At 39.8% G+C, this 15947-nt stretch overlaps 1 protein-coding gene across 4 annotated transcripts in view; it reads right to left on the reverse strand.

The window, feature by feature from the left end:
- MAD1L1 (mitotic arrest deficient 1 like 1) overlaps positions 1–15947 on the reverse strand; it is a 346255-nt gene that overhangs the window by 309667 nt on the left and 20641 nt on the right. For all 4 annotated transcript variants that reach the window (XM_015643261.1, XM_015643258.1, XM_015643260.3 and 1 more), the window contains exon 10: positions 1469–1555. In XM_015643261.1, coding sequence (XP_015498747.1) covers positions 1469–1555 — 87 coding nt within the window. The remainder of the gene's footprint in view (positions 1–1468; positions 1556–15947) is intronic.

Consider the following 15947-nt stretch of genomic DNA (forward strand, 5'->3'; position numbering starts at 1 on the left):
ATTTTAATCATGTTTTTATTTTTAAACTAAATTGGCACAATTATGTCTAGATGAACAGGCACTACCAATAAGCTGCTTTTTCAACAGATGATTCCCTTGGCCATTAATAAATTTAGAAAAAGAACTTCTCTGAGAGGCTGTAAAAAACAGCCTAAAAAAAAGAAAAAAACAAACCCAAATGAGTAACTCAAACACTACCATCATTCTTTTATTTGATCATTAAATCAGTTGTGGGTTTAAGGGTTTGCTTGGTTTATTTTTAATATACAGAATGTCTTTTTTATATTGGTAAGATTTTTTTTTCCTCCCCTGTAAAATTCACAGCAAAAAACACACAACAATTTGGCTGGCTCACTCCTGGGAATTCACACTTAGCTAACCATTTTACAAGTGACTAAACAGTTTCATTACCAGCAGCAGCACAGCCAAAGTTTTTAACACCCTGCTTGAATCCTGCCCATCATTAGGAAGGCAGAGTCCAAAACACAATCATCTCTTGAACCAAAATGCAGGACCCTCCTCAGGAGGCACAGCAGGAAATTCAACCCAGGACAAGCTAAGTGTGCCCACCCAGAGGTCAACACGTATTGACTGCTTTATATTCAGCATTTTTACACCAAAGGTTGGAATTCTCCACATTCCTGTTGCTCAGCCAAGGCAGCTACAACCCTGCAATGCCAGCAGTCCAGGGTCTTTTTGAAAGACAGAGGTATTGCTTCTAACAAGAATGGCTTTAACAGAAGTCTAATGTCTGGAATTAAACAGGGAGGGAAGCAAGAAGATGTGCACTGAAGGTGAGCAGCACTGGCATGCTGTGCAACTGTGTTCAGAAAGGCTGTGGAACCAGTAGAGTCTGGAAAGTTTAGCTCTTTCTTCTTCTGGAAGGTTTAGCAAATTCATTTCCCCATTACATATTTACTCCCACAGGAGAGCAATGGTTTAAACACCCTCATGTTTCAAATGCATCTCACTCCATAAACAGACTGCTCCTCTCAAAGCCTGGCAGTACTTGGCCACCAAAACTGCAAACATCCTTTTCCTTCACCATCTCTACAACCTGGTCCTTTTAGCAGTCAAATCACAGACCCCAGAGCTCCTACTCCCTTTCCCATACCCAGAGGGTTACTTGGCACAGTTTGCTTTGTGACATTTCCCTTCCAGATGAAATGGTCTGGGGAAAGCAACTCACTTCCCCTTGCAAACACTGTAGCTCACAACATAAAGCTTGATTAACTCTTCAATGCATCACTCACCATTATTCATCTTTTTCCTCCTGCAAGGGCTTCAGTAAGCAGAAAGCCCTTTATCAACATGGGAAAGAACAGAAGGTGGCACAGAAGGCTCCATGGAGCATCAAGGAAATATAAAGAGCTGGTGTCTCAGTTTGTTCTCTCAGTCCTTGCTTCCTTTACCTGTGCTTTAACATAGCAGGGTCTTGCTACCAGCATCCCCTCCTGGAGTCACTCACCTGTTCATGAAGGTGGAATTCTGCTCTTTCAGGGCAAGCTCCCGCTGCTGCAGGGCCACAATTTGCCTCGAGAGATCATCAGGTGTCCTACACAATTAAAACAAAATAAAAACTTTTAACGAAACATTGACTGCAAATGTGAATTCCGTACACAGCCACAAAACAAGTCTCACCAAAAGCAGCCAAGGTGATTTCCTGGGGCCAAACCTGCTGCAGTCCCTTAGAACAACACAGAGCTGCAGCCTGTACAGCTCACATAAAATCTAAAGCCATCACAGCATGAGCACAGGATTAGTAGTAAGAGGGTAGGAAAAGGAGGAAATAAATCTAAATGCAGACTGTACAATTCAACAACTGGCTACTGCTGAACACCCTCTGAGAGGGGAGATGTTCAGGTACATCACAGGTGACTCAAAGCAGTGTTCCCACAGAGTTACCAGTGTGCTGACTTCAGAGTCCTTCACACACACCATGACTCCAGAGCAACATGAGAAAAAACCAGAATCCCTCAGCTCTGGGTACCACTTCAGATGTCACTGATAACCTTTTCTCATCAAAGAGATCAGAGATTTCTGCAGACCCGCTAGCAACGGCTCCGCTGTTGTCAGAAATAGGTTTATTTTTTCATCAAATCCAATGACAAATGCTTAAAGGTAATAGAATGGGATCAAGATAACTCCAGTCTAGCAGTTCCAGAGACCACATCAACAGCCTCTGCAGGAGGAAACTGCTATTTCAGAGGCCTCTCTTTAAGCTGTAAAAATAAAAATTTGTCTTGAGCCATCAGAAAGGTTTTCCCTAAAACAGAAGCATCTCTACCATACTTCCCAAAGGAAAGGAAGGCATCCCTGAATGATCTGGGTACATCCCTTTGCTGTACCAAGATGCACCACCCACAAGAGGGAAGAGTAACCCAGACCTGAAAGGGCTTTTCATGGGGAGCAAGTGGAAAGTCAGTTTAGCAGCAGTGAAATCTGCAGAAACACAATCTATCGTGTCCCCCACGAGGTTCCCCCCCAAAGGTTCCACTGCTGCTGGCAGATGAAAGCAGGCCTGAGTCTACAGTACTGAAAAACAGCAACAAGGCCACTGCCACTCCAAAAACTGAACAGGTTCAGCTGCCTCGAGCTTGATCATTGGATTCTGACTCGATCTAGGACTAGAGAAGCCCTTTCTCTGACAAAAATGTTTTTTCAGGCAACTACTCACATCAAAAAAAAGGCATCACTTTTTTCTCTTTAATCATCTGTCACTTCCAGCTGAGTGAAAATTAGTTAAACGCTGAGTTGGTGCAGATAGGATTCAATTTTGGCAATCCCAGCTGAAAGATTCCTGCATTTCACTTCCAGAATTACAAACCTTTATCCTTCCTCAGCAGAAAATTCTGAGGCCTCTAGTAGCACTTGTGTTACATCCAAATCTTAATATACAATTAAACAGATGGAAGTGTTCTCCCATCAACAACAGAGGCATGGAGTGCAGCAAAGAAATCAGTCAGGACAGGACATCACACTCACTAGCCAGGGGAATATAAGAAACCAAGACATGACCTGGAGATGGCTTGGCTAAAACATCTGAAAATAAAATTCTGTTAGCAGAGACAAGTCAATATTAAGCCAACATGCACCTGAATTTTCAAATGTGTTGCAGCATTAAATAACATTTCAAAGTTTTGTAGCTGAGCCTGAAGGGATCCTTAACTTGAGCAGTTCACCAGCTCTTACTAGTGAGAGCTACCAATGGCTGGGCATCAGAGGGAACACCAAGGAAATGGACTGGGCACACTTAGTCTGTTTGGCAAAAAGCAGCTGTAAGCAGACTCAATGATTTACACAGGAAAAATCTTTGTACAGTGTAATACCAAGTCAACAAGGCTCTGAAAAATGCAGTTTTAAGATTCTAATAAATCACCCAAATACTGCAGATTTATCATAAGCATAGTTAGTATCAGGCAGCTCTCTGGTCATGTTGAGTGCCAGCCCCCAGCACCAGTGTTTGGTCCCTGCATCAATGAAATAATTTCACAGATTTTTTTTATTTTTTTTTTTTAACATACAAAAAAGTGTATCTGCCTTGATCTTTTCTCTCATTTTTTTCAGAAACTCATACCATAATCTATTAGGACTGAGATCAGGAACTGAAATTAATCCAGTAGTAAAATGAGAGAGTACTATAAAAGCCACAGATTTCTAGTAATGACAGCTCCTGACCAATTTCCAATAAAAAACAATCATCCTCATCTGTTCAGCCATTCAAACCAACAATCAGCTTCCAATCTCAGTTGCAGCAATTGGCAGCTCTAGGTTTACACTTAGTTCTGGACAATGTTTTATTGGCATTAAATAGCTTTTATTATTTTATTTCTTTCTAAGTGGAGCAGCATAGATATGTAACAGAAAACAAAATCCAGGGTATTAATCCCAGTAAAGAAAAGTTCACTTTCTGTAACACTAAATCATGTCAGGTGATCAGAGCCAAAGACACCTTTGCATGCACTCTGCTGCCCCACACCCTAACTGAGAGGTTTCAAAGCCTGGCTCCAAGGTCTACACCCTATCCTGAGCATCAGCAGTTTAGCTAAAGCCAAATTTCCACAGATCCAAGCAGAGGAACAACGCTGAATGCACAATAAAATTAAATCAAAGCTTTGAATTTGAAGAGAATTGGTCAAGTCCCAAAGCACTGCAAAACAGCAACCAGCTGTAACCAGCCCTCTCATTGCATGAGTTTCTGCAAACAATGCCATGGAAAGAGAGAAATTTGTCAGCATCCCAACACACAGCAACATGTTCTGGCCTTGAGAGCCTTGGCTGATGACTATAATTTTTGCTAAGCTCTGTCCATTCCCTGTGGAACAGTTGATACCAAAACCAGTATTGGAAAGCCAAGGAATGCTGCTTTAAGAGGCTCTTTGTGACAACACAGCTTTCCAACACGACTGGAATCACCATGGCTTGTTAAGGGAAGTTTGAAACCCTGTCCCAAACAGAGCCAGGACTCTCTTTCTGAAAAGCTGAGCACTGCCACTATGTTTGCTCTGCAAACCTGCAGGCAGCTTCCTTCTCCATGGAGTAACACAGCCCATGGAACCCCCAAAAACCCCACACCTCGTGTGCACCAGCCATGCCAAAACCTGCAAAGGGACCCAGAACGGTCCAATTCAGGGCACTGTGTTATCAGAACTGATTCATGTGCTTTGTAATCACAAAATTCACATGAACAAATGAAAAAATTGTTTTCCTTTTTGGCTTCCAAAATGAAGGAGCAAATAAATCACTGCCTTCAGTTCCCTTCTCCTGGCTAAGGCACAAGGAGCTAAAAGCCAGAACATTCTTCCTCTCTTCCACCTTCCCATCCTGAGACCCTCCTTCCTTAAGCAAAATTCATAAAAACAAACTGTTGAATTTAAACCTAATTTGGATGAGATTTTCTTTTGCCCTAAACAAGCAAATTAGTCCAGCAGTTTACAGCTCAGGAGGGCAGGAGGGGGACAAAACTGCTGGAAACCAAAGCTCTTTACCTTCCTCTGAAGCCCAGATAATTTGAAAAGGAGCAATTTAAGAATGGTGGAAACAAAACCATTCATATCAAGTGAAAAATTAATTTAATAGCATGTACAACCAAGTCATACAATGACTTTTAGTGCCCACTGTCACAGTTTTTAAACTTTTGAGGAAAACAGATTAAGCTATTTTGTATGCCTTTTTTTTTTAATGCACACAACTGACATTTCCCAGGATTTGGAGGAATGCTCTGTTCTTGGTTAAGGATCTATTTCAGTATAAACTGTGACAGTTACACACTGAGAATTAGCTGTCAAAGTAACATTAAACCAAGATTTTCTAACTAGATGAAAATGTCTAAAAAAAATTAATTTATAATTTATCAGAACGTCAACTTCTTATTGCTTCTATAAAATGTTTCAAAATGCACAGCAAAAGAAGAGTTTTGATTGTAGCTAGAGATCAGACATTAAATTTTAAGTATGGAAGTGCAAGACAAAAGAGAAAAACAGGCACTTCATCAACTATGTTTGGATGACCGAGTTCTTCAGTGCTTTTTGTTTAATTAAATTTGATTCACACTACCATACTAATACCACATTTATAACGCTAAATTACTCAGAATTACTTATTTTTGGAAGTCTGCTGAATTAACATTTCTCTTTACAGATTTAGCTCAGTATGAATATACAATGACAGGTTTGATTGCCTCAACTAAGTCATATTAAATTGAAAAGGAACATTACCAGAATTTTGGCACAGTATTTTCAGTTTTACACTAAAACATAATTAACTGACAAAGACCAGAGAGCAACATTCTTATTAAAGTGTTTGTCAAGAAAATTAGGCACAGAAAAGGAGTCCACATCTGCTTAATTCTCTCCTATGAAAAACAATTTCCAGGTGTTTTTGTGGGTTTTGGGGTTTGGTTTGTTGGATTTTTTTTTGTTTTGTTTTTTGGGTTTTTTTTAAGGTAATCTCCCAGAAGTATAAAATATTTATTTTGTCCCTTATCTTTTTCATATTATGTACAAGGAAATGTAATAAGATTCTGAAATTCTCCTTTTCTGCTTTTATAAAAATATTTTAATCTTCTTTCTAGGCAGGAAAACAACAGCATCTGAAAACGAACAGAACAATAACATGACAACAAGAGAAGATTTCTGGAAAGGCAGTTTAGTTGTTTTAAATATTTCTGTATGATTACAAAGGCCATGAAATGCCTGTAACAGTCTTTTCCTGTATGTTTGAAGTGAGTCTCAAAAATGCTCTTTGTATATTTGATCTCCTCAACTGCTTTAACTCCCCTAACTCTGGTTCACAGGGCTCCTGTCTATCTCTGAAGCTTCACCAAGTCCAAAAGCAGCTCAGTTCCTGGAAGGACTCTCCCTGCAAGAAAATTCAGCAAATAACAATAATCACAACAGCTCATACAGACTTCTGGGATACAGCACAGAGTCTTTAAGTTTGATTTGGTCATATGAACTCCATGTTTGCTACGAGAAACCTACAAATCATTTAATATCCCTTTCTCAGCAAATTATACATTACCTCCTTGGGAGGACTCCTCAGCTCTCCTTCACCAGACTAGAGGAAAATATTGCCACTCAAATCTGGTGTCCAGACCTGGAAGTTCTGAGAGTTAACTGCAGGAAACTTAGTTTTCCTGCAGAAAAGCCCCTTCAAGCTCCAGGCCAGGTCGTTACCCCCCTCTGTTCATATCCCCATGCCTACATCCTCCCTTCCTATTCCTGACAGCATTAATTAATCCACATGGTCTGGAGTCTCCTACACACATTAGTCACCAAAACAAACCCTCAATGTTTCCAGGCAATTAGGACACATTTAGTGCTTTGTAGTACTTTCATTAAAATGTTTTGAAGAGCAATCACAAACCTTTAGTCATTCAAATGAAGGTGCTAAGAGCTGTCAAACCCACAGAACTAAGGTATACCTGAAACTGTTTCTCCAACAAAGTGGCTGCTTAATATTTTATGTACAAAGTAAATGGAGGAAATCTGAAGTGCAAGTGAGAGCAATAAGCAACCTCAGCCTCCGAGGTTTCCCTCATTTAGAGAACTCTTATTTGTGTACAGATAGAATCAACAAATCCAATTGCTCTTTATCAAAGCAAATGTCCCCATTAACCACTTGAAGCAGAAGAACAACTTATTTGTAAGAAAACATTTTAAGTGTTTATAAGTGTCTTGACAATTCTAAAGACAATTGATACGTCTCTTTTGAAGCAATTGCAAAATTAGCAATTAATCCAATCAAGCCATAATTTGAAGAGGGGAGAGAAAAGAAGGAAGAAAACTATCTTGAATTCCAGTTAATAACTTCTTTGGATTTTAATGAAGGAAGCTTTTTTCCTCCCAAAGTTACAGTGTTATAATAATGCATTGTTCAAGTTTAATTTCTACTTCAAAGATATAGGTAAGGGCTCAATAAGATAAAATTAATCTTACTTGGGGGGGGAAAAAACAAACATTGGGCAGATATTTCAATAGTCCAAACTTCTTTCTGATCCCTGCTCATCACTGTTCTAAGAGCAAGCACAGAACAATCCACAGAAACCTGGTAAATAACACATGTGGAATGGAACCTCACAAGGGGAAGGCTTTCAGAGCCCTTGAGCAGAGGGAATGTACACACAAGAGTACCAAGACTGCTGAAAATACTCAGCTTTGGGGTTTGCCACCACATGCTCTATTATGTCACATAATTCAAAGCTTTTAGAGATCATGGTGAAACAAAAATTTCAGAGTTATCAAGAGGCCTTCCTAAAATGAAACCATTTATAAGGCAGCAATAACTAATTAATTATAATATTTAACACACATCTCAAGACACAGGGAGTGTATCTGCAAACTTGTGAAATATTCTTTGTCCTACGTTTTTCCTATACAAGAAAATAAAGAGTTCTTAAGGTCTTAAACCCAATAGATTAGACACTGAAGAGAAAGCAAAAAAACCACACAAACTTCTAAAGCATCTTTCAGGTATTCACCAGCAGTAGCACAGAAGTAGTGAAGTCAGAAATGATCAAAAGGGATTTTAAAAATGGCTGTTACTGCTCTCATGCTAACAGAGATATCAGCACAATCTTCACAATTAGAGAAGCAAATGTATTTTCTCAATTCACAATTCAGTGAATGTAATTATATATTAATGACCATGTTGAAAGGAAATTATTGTGGCACACAATTTCGTACCTACTGCCCTTAAGACTTCAAGCACAAAATGTAAACACACTTAATAATGTAATGTTTCATTTTACTGCAGCAGCAGCAGAAGACATATTAAGTCTTTTTCCTAATCACAAACTTAATTTGAGAAAAAAAGCAACAGCTAAAGGGAAATATAATGCTGTGAAATGAATAAAAGCTCCTTTTAGGGAGCCATAAGTAGTGTTGTTTTTCCTATAGTTTCTATTTGTCACTAGAGTTGGAATAATCATTTTGGCAATCTGAGGTTGGGCTGAGAGGACAGTGTGAACAGGGGAGCCAAGAGACTTCATGAGGAAGGTAGGGGCAAACCAAACTAATCTAAAGAACAGAATGACAGCAGAATACCAATTATGTATTCTAACCCTGTGGGTTAGAACCCTTAGATTTTCAATGCATTTGCATAGTTGTAAATAGCACTGAACAAAAAATTAATATCTGAAAACCAGACTGAAATACAAAGATGTGTTCATCAGAAACTCCAAACAGACAGATGTTGTATCTTTCACAGAGATATCATTCAACAGTGGGTCATTAGAAACCCTGAAAACCATTCCAGGCCAATTACCAGGATTATACAAAACTGGGAAAGAGCCCTGGACAGCTAAAAAAACTCAAGGCAATAAATGAAACTTCCAGAAGATCAAGCAGAAGCTTCCAACTTGCACGTCAATGAATAAAAGCTCATTCAGAGATTTTTTCCTCACCAAGCTGAGGACCAGCAGGGAGGGCCGGTTACAACAGAAGGATCTGAAATAAGAATATTTAACTCCTTAACTTTTAAATTAGGCAAGAATATCTATGCAAACAAACAGTTTTACCAAACCTCTGCTGGTTCCATTCTGCAAGGTCACTTTCAAGACATTCAAAGAGGGACATGGACTGGCCTAGAAATAGACACCATCAGCTTCTTCTCAGGGAAGGAAGAGTGGGACACAGGGACAAGACACAAAAATCCTCCAAAACCTTAAAACAAATATAATTTGCATGTATCCAACGTGTCCTGGCATAACATCCACCCCCATGGAAATTACCAACACAGAGACATCATTTTTCCAGATAGCCAGGGCTCCTGTCTGACAAGAGAGCTCCTGCTGCAGCCAAGGCTGGCTACTGACAATTTATGTACACTTGACTCTTTTACAGATAGCACTGAATTGATGGTCTTGTTCTTCTGACACCTGTCTGAGATAATCCTTGCAGAATATTAATTCACCTAAGTCCTTGTATTGTTTTCAACATCTTTATTGATCCTGTTGTTTACCCAGATTCTTATCAGCTGAAAATACTAGCCAGCAGTAACACAAAGCCCCTAACCTTGAGCAAGAGGAAATACTAATAATGGCTGGAGACAGGTCCTTGGGAGAGTCTGGACCATATTTTCAGCAGCTTTTGTATAAAGTGATTTGACATACCATATATTATTCTTATTTACTTCTGATTACAATCACATACCTATTCAATCTCATGGCAGGAATGGCCACTTTAAATTGCAACTTTAAGCTACAGCAAAAGTTATTTTAACTGGGAATTTTTAATATCAATACAATAACAGTCACAGGTAAATTTATGGTAACAATTTTAGAAAGAATGAAAAGCATACTTCTTGTATGTTCAGCTGGAATTTTAAATTATTCTTTCAGATAGAAAAGAGAGGTTAAGCATGTTGCTTTGATTAATTAAAAACTACACAAATTCAGTAAAAGATTATGCCTCACCTCTGCCAGAAGCAGAACATAAAACATCCAAGCTTCAGCAAATGTGAGAGGTTAAAAGCCTTGCTGAAGTACAGAAAACACAGCTGATAAATTATTACATTTATCATGAAAATCAACAGCAGAACAACAAAATTAGACAATGCCTAAAGAAAATGCTTGTGCTGTCAGCAGCCACGGGGCATTTGTATTACGATGGCAGAAAGGCAGCAGCTGCCACTGAAGTTTGTGGTAGTTACATGAAGTGCATGAATCATCTGAGGTAGGACTAGATATCCCCTGAAATCAGACCAAAGCAAGGCCTGAATTTTAGAAACTGAGGCACAAAGACTAAGTAATATCATTAGGGACACCCAAAAATCTCTAGTTCAATGTAGAAAAATGAAACCCCACGCTGATTTAATAGATGATTAAAGCTATCAATCACAAGCACTGTCTCCTAAATATTTTGTTTCCTAACTAGCAAAAGTCAAATATGAGTATGCAACACCATACTAATTGGTTAATCCTAAAACATGAGTTTAAATCCCAGCTTTTTGCTTAGCCTAGCCTCATGTTCAGCTACCACATCGTTTCCCACCGAGTTCATTTCCCATTCAGCGCCTGTTGCTCAGTTCCTGGTTTTAACAAACCCAGGAGCACATGAGCTCACTGTGCAGAACCCCCACCTTTGGCTCAGGCCTCCCCACTTAAGGAAGCACATTTCCCACTCAGCTGTCCACGGGCTTCATCCAGGAAAATGAATTACACACGTCCCCAGACACATGTAAATAAACCAAAGAAATTTCAGATTTACAGCGCTGTCTTCAAACCCTCTCCCCCAGCTCAGGGAGGATTAAAAAGGACTTCAAAGAAGCCTGAGTTCCAATTAAAACACTGTGACCACCCCCGGGACACAAAAATATTCCTCTGATTAGTGAGATGCGCTCTTTGAACTGTTTAGCTAAAAAAAGCTTTCAGAACTTTAAACAAATGCAGTAATTCTCTCTCATACTTTCTTTTTTTTTTGAAAGTTTCTAAAAATTTAATATTCAAAGTGAAGGACAAATAACATTTAAAATGGAAAGTTTTATGGAAGCCCATTAACACATCAGCTCTAGGCATCACTAACATGAGACACACCAAGACCTGAGTGCTGCAGTCCCAGTACAAAGCAGACAACACAAGTTGTGAGAACAGAAGAGCCCAGAGTGTCACTGGTGATGCAGAGGTGGTGGCACCCCTGTGTTATGATATCCCAATCTCACCAGCCCTCACAACCACTCTCCCTGAAGGGCAGAGCACATCAATCCCACCTCCTTTTGAAATTCTGCTTTATTTCCTTAACATCCAAAGCTCTCAAGCCACACATCCAAGTTCTTTGACACGTGGTGATAATACAGCAGTTACCCTCAGACTTAGCAATTTGCACAGATTTAAATAAAAAGCTCTTCCAATGCTTGCTGCAAAGAAAATCAAAAGAAAGAAACCAACACTCTTCATCCCCTTAGACTCTCACTCCCAAAACCAGAGCTGAATTACACAGTCTAAAAGTTTTAACATTAAAAATAATGAATGCTAAAAACAAATGCTGGGAAAATAACTGAGGCTTGGAGCATGCCAAAGCAGTTGGAGCTAAGTGGGCATAATAAACCTGCCAGTGAAAGCCAAACCCCAATCACCCTCATCCATAAGGAATGAATAATTCATGGCAGAAGGAGATAGAAGCAGACTTTAAGACTTGTCACAGAAAGTGGAACTGCTCAAGTGTAATTGCATTACAGATGTAAACAGTGGCATTTCAACAATTACTCTTCTCCTTTTGCCAGCTTGCTCTCAAAAACTCTCACTCAGCTCAGGTACCTGCATCCAGCACAGGGTTCAGAGCAGCCAAAACCAACTGTGGTTTCCCTGTGTCTGCCACAGCTTCTGGGACTGGGATTCAGGTAAGGACTGCACTGGTGTCATGAGCTCTTGGGCATCATCTTGGCTTGCTGCTACCATTGAGCTTTGAACACTTTCAATGCCTGAAGCTACCGAGGAGGCACTATTAAGATTAGATGATAAACACTGGCAAAGTTTGAAATGTATCCACAGAAGAGAACAGAAATTCATACACTTTCACATCCTTCCTTTCATTCACATTTACCTTCAAGATCTCACTTCATCATGCTGTATGATACAGGACTACCACAAACCAGTTGCCTTTCCTTTTTTAGCAAATGGATGCTACAGAACCAACCAAGCAAGAATAAAAGAATTAAAAAGCCTTCCCAAAGTCTTCAAAACATCTACCCTCCTGGAGATCACCTCCTGTCTTCTCTAGGATCTTCATCTTCCAGATTCTGCTCCCTGCTGGTGTGACTGTAGCTTTGTACAACAGCTCCACAATTGAAGAAAAGGTGCATCAAATATTCTGAACTCCTCAGATTTCACTGGAACTTGACTGGGAAGATACTGCAAGGGAGTCCTATTTATACAGTATTATGTACCTGAGATGCTAAACCTGTCTTTGGACAACAGTTTCAGAAAGCACAAATGAAAGCTGCAGCCATTAAACCACAAAGTAACTTGAAGTCACTGGTGCAGAGCTCCCTCAGTCAGCTGCTTTCCTCCAAAGCTTGTCTGAATTCTCAAGTTTTCCTGTTACATCACCAAGAAAATTTTTAATTTGCTTCTACCATTCTGGTTTATAACCTGAGCACATGCCAGCTAAAAATATTCTCAAATCTCAGCTCAACTCTCCTTCCTCTGCTGAGCCACAGCTTCTCTCACAGAATTCCCCGCTTCAGAAGCACCCCAAAGGAACAGTGCCAGAAATCCACATTTCTTGCAGAACTTGATACCTCCACTATGTTTAGTACAAAACCTGTGCAAAGACAGAATTAAAACGAAAGTACAAAGGCATATGGAAAACAAGTCCCTCTGTACTTGAAAGCAACTTTGCAAATGCAAATGCTTACAGAACACTTGGCCACATGCTGAGCATTTACTCTTTGCAGAGTCATGTATCAAGAGCAGGATTTCTGAACTGCCAAAACATATTTTTTCTACCACACTTACATTTTTTTAACAAGAAAAAATAAATCTGCACACAGCACATTACAGAGAGAAGACACCATTACAAAATTTTATAACTAATGCTTAAACAGGCAAAGAGCTTTTTGTAAGTCTGGGTAAGAGGATGACTGACTGAAAAATAAAAAAGTCACACCTCTAAGTTGTACCTTTCATGTAAGGAGATGAACTCCTCAATCAGTGCAAATAACACACAGAAAGGTTCAACAAGTAGGAGCCTCCACATGAAACCAACACAGGCATCCTGCTGCCCTCTGCACCAAGACAGACAAGCAGACACATCCTTCACTGGCACACCTTTTCCCAGAGAAAACCGGCAAAATCCTGAAGGGATGGGCACAATTACTGTACTGAGAGATTCAAATACATCCTGCAAAGAAACCCTTTTGCTGCAAACCCAGGGAACTACATAAAACAACACCAATTTCCATGTGCACATTCCCCAGTCTGTCAAACTATCCATTTTTTAGCAGGTTTAAAACAAACAGCTCCTCAGAAAGGAGAAACCAGAGATGCCTATTGATTAGGTGTCAGGGCTACCTCAGGAAACAGAGAAAGAACATCACAGTGGAAACAAAAGTTGCCCACTACATCCTCCCTCCAGAAAGCACAAAGGCTTTAAATACATGAAACCAGCTCAACTGTGTAGTTACCCTCTGAAAGGACGTCAATTACCTAAATTGGGCTGTGTGGCAGGGAGGAATAAAAATGAGACAGGGTCAAAACAGCTCTGGAATTAATTGGGAGGGGAGAGGGTATATTTCAAAAGAGGGGGAGTTTTCATTCTCGCCTGCCTTCCTTCTCCCTCACTCTCCAGCAATCGCCACGGCCCAAAGAGACAGCAGAGGAAGATTTCATTAATAAATTTATTTCAACTTTCTTTTCAATGGCACTAAGAATGTATGCAAATCCATTCATAATTAGGTTTAAAAATTCCATTTCATGGGATAATCAGACTTCAAAAAACTCAATTTTAGTTTTAATCAGATTTTAACAAGGATATTAAGTCCATTTCGTTGAGAAGAGGGAGAAACGGTGAATTTAACACAAAATGTATTCAAGCTTAGCCCTGGGAGATAATTAAATAAAATTAATTTGGCAAGGGTTGTCTGTAAATGGAAACGCTCCAGACAGCAGAGCAGGTTCCTGAAGGAAACAAAAGCAGTTCATTACTGTACAAACAGATACAAAGCTTATTGTTCAGACAGAAGAGAACTGCAGCTCCTCCACAACAGCAGGACAACCTGAGCCCTTGAGCTGCTTCTGACAGACACAGCAGTGTGTGGAGGAGGAGAAGGTGCTTATTTCCTTCTTGTTTCAGCTAAGTCCCCACTCCCCTGGCACAGCAAGAAGGGAAAATGCAGGGGACAGCATATACAAACCTAACAATTCCAAATTACTAAGCACAGAAAATTATAAGAAACAACCTAGTGAGAGACAGCTCCTTTAAACTATAAAAACCCACGTACAAACTTGAGGCTGTCAGCAAGATTCTTGCCAGATATGGTTCCATCAAATTCCCTATAATGATTTAGTCACACCATAGAACTGAATCCTAACTCAATACCAAAAGCATCCCATTCTCCCTGACAAAAGCCACAGACTGATGCACATGCTAAAACTTTGCTTTCTGATACTTGAATTCTGAAGGGCCAAATATTTATTTCGCAGCCCTTACAACCTTAGACACAAAAATGCAGTTCTTATACTGTACATCAGATATCTCTGACAATTATTAACATCACATGGGTACCAGAGTATGAAAGGGTGCTCACTTCTGGTAAACACTCAACTCTGTTGTAGATTCAGACATTCTGGTTTAGGTTTTCATGATGTATATTGGTTAAGGGTTTAGTTAAACTTTCCTCCAACATTAGACACTTTTAAGGTTCATCTGGACCCAGTGCTCGGCCACCTTGTCCAGAACCAGGCCTTTGTCAAGAAAGGCAGAACCTCAAGGTCCCTTCCAACTGGGTATCACAAATCTGAAAATCTGCTGACCTGGACACACCACCACTGAAAAGAATGGAACACAAAAACCAGACAGACATTTCTGCAAAAGAAAAAGCTATTTTAACTATCTAACTACAGTCAAATGACATTGAGAAAGAGCATGTTTATCTTTAGCAGCTGTCACAAGCCATCCAGGCAGGAGCACGTGCATTCCCAAGACCTATGTCTACTCAATTAGAAAAAAAAATAATAATTCAGAGCATTTTTTCACTCTTCCTCTCTACCAGCCTTGCAAATATATCACTTATTACAAAGTGCCAATTGCATTTCCCCTTGCCAGGTACTTGCAGACAGGTGAGCCAAAAGGTGTTGTGTGACCTTGACAACTGGGCCAGCTCTCCAGAAGGCAGGTGATGCCTTTGCCAAAGTCACACTGGAAACCATCAGCCCCAAATGAAAGGCTTGTCACAAAATAGGCTTGATGCCATCAACCTTGGCTGCTGCATTTGCAGAAAACCACCTGAAGCCACAAAGCCTTGTCCCTGGGAGTACAAAGAGCACAGAGTCAAAAGTCGTTTGCAAACACAGTAGCAAAACTGAGTACAAAAAACTCCTAACTAGGTTAAAGCATCATCTTCTAATGGAGCCAAGAGCAGAGCTGTGAAGTAGTCCCAAAAGCTGTCCCAGTTAACTGGATGAACAGCTGACTTCTCTAGCTGAGGATGCAGATAATGAACATATTCTCAGTCAAAGCCAGATACCCCGTTTTTGCTCTCTTTAGAGAAGTTAGCAGGATTTCAAGCCATCACTGAAGAGCTTGATGTGTATCACAGCAAGAGGATGACTGTTTCATTAAAACGGAAAATAAATCAACTTGGTCAGCAGGGAATAACTCAAATAAATCCAGAATTTCATATTTCTTCCTACCCAAAAGATTTATCTTCCCTTTTACTACACTGCTCATATCAGAATATCTCTGGAAGACAGTTTAAACAAGTAATAAGAATTCAAAAGCAATCACAAC

Source organism: Parus major, chromosome 14, assembly GCF_001522545.3.
Source record: "Parus major isolate Abel chromosome 14, Parus_major1.1, whole genome shotgun sequence".
Lineage (NCBI taxonomy): Eukaryota > Metazoa > Chordata > Aves > Passeriformes > Paridae > Parus > Parus major.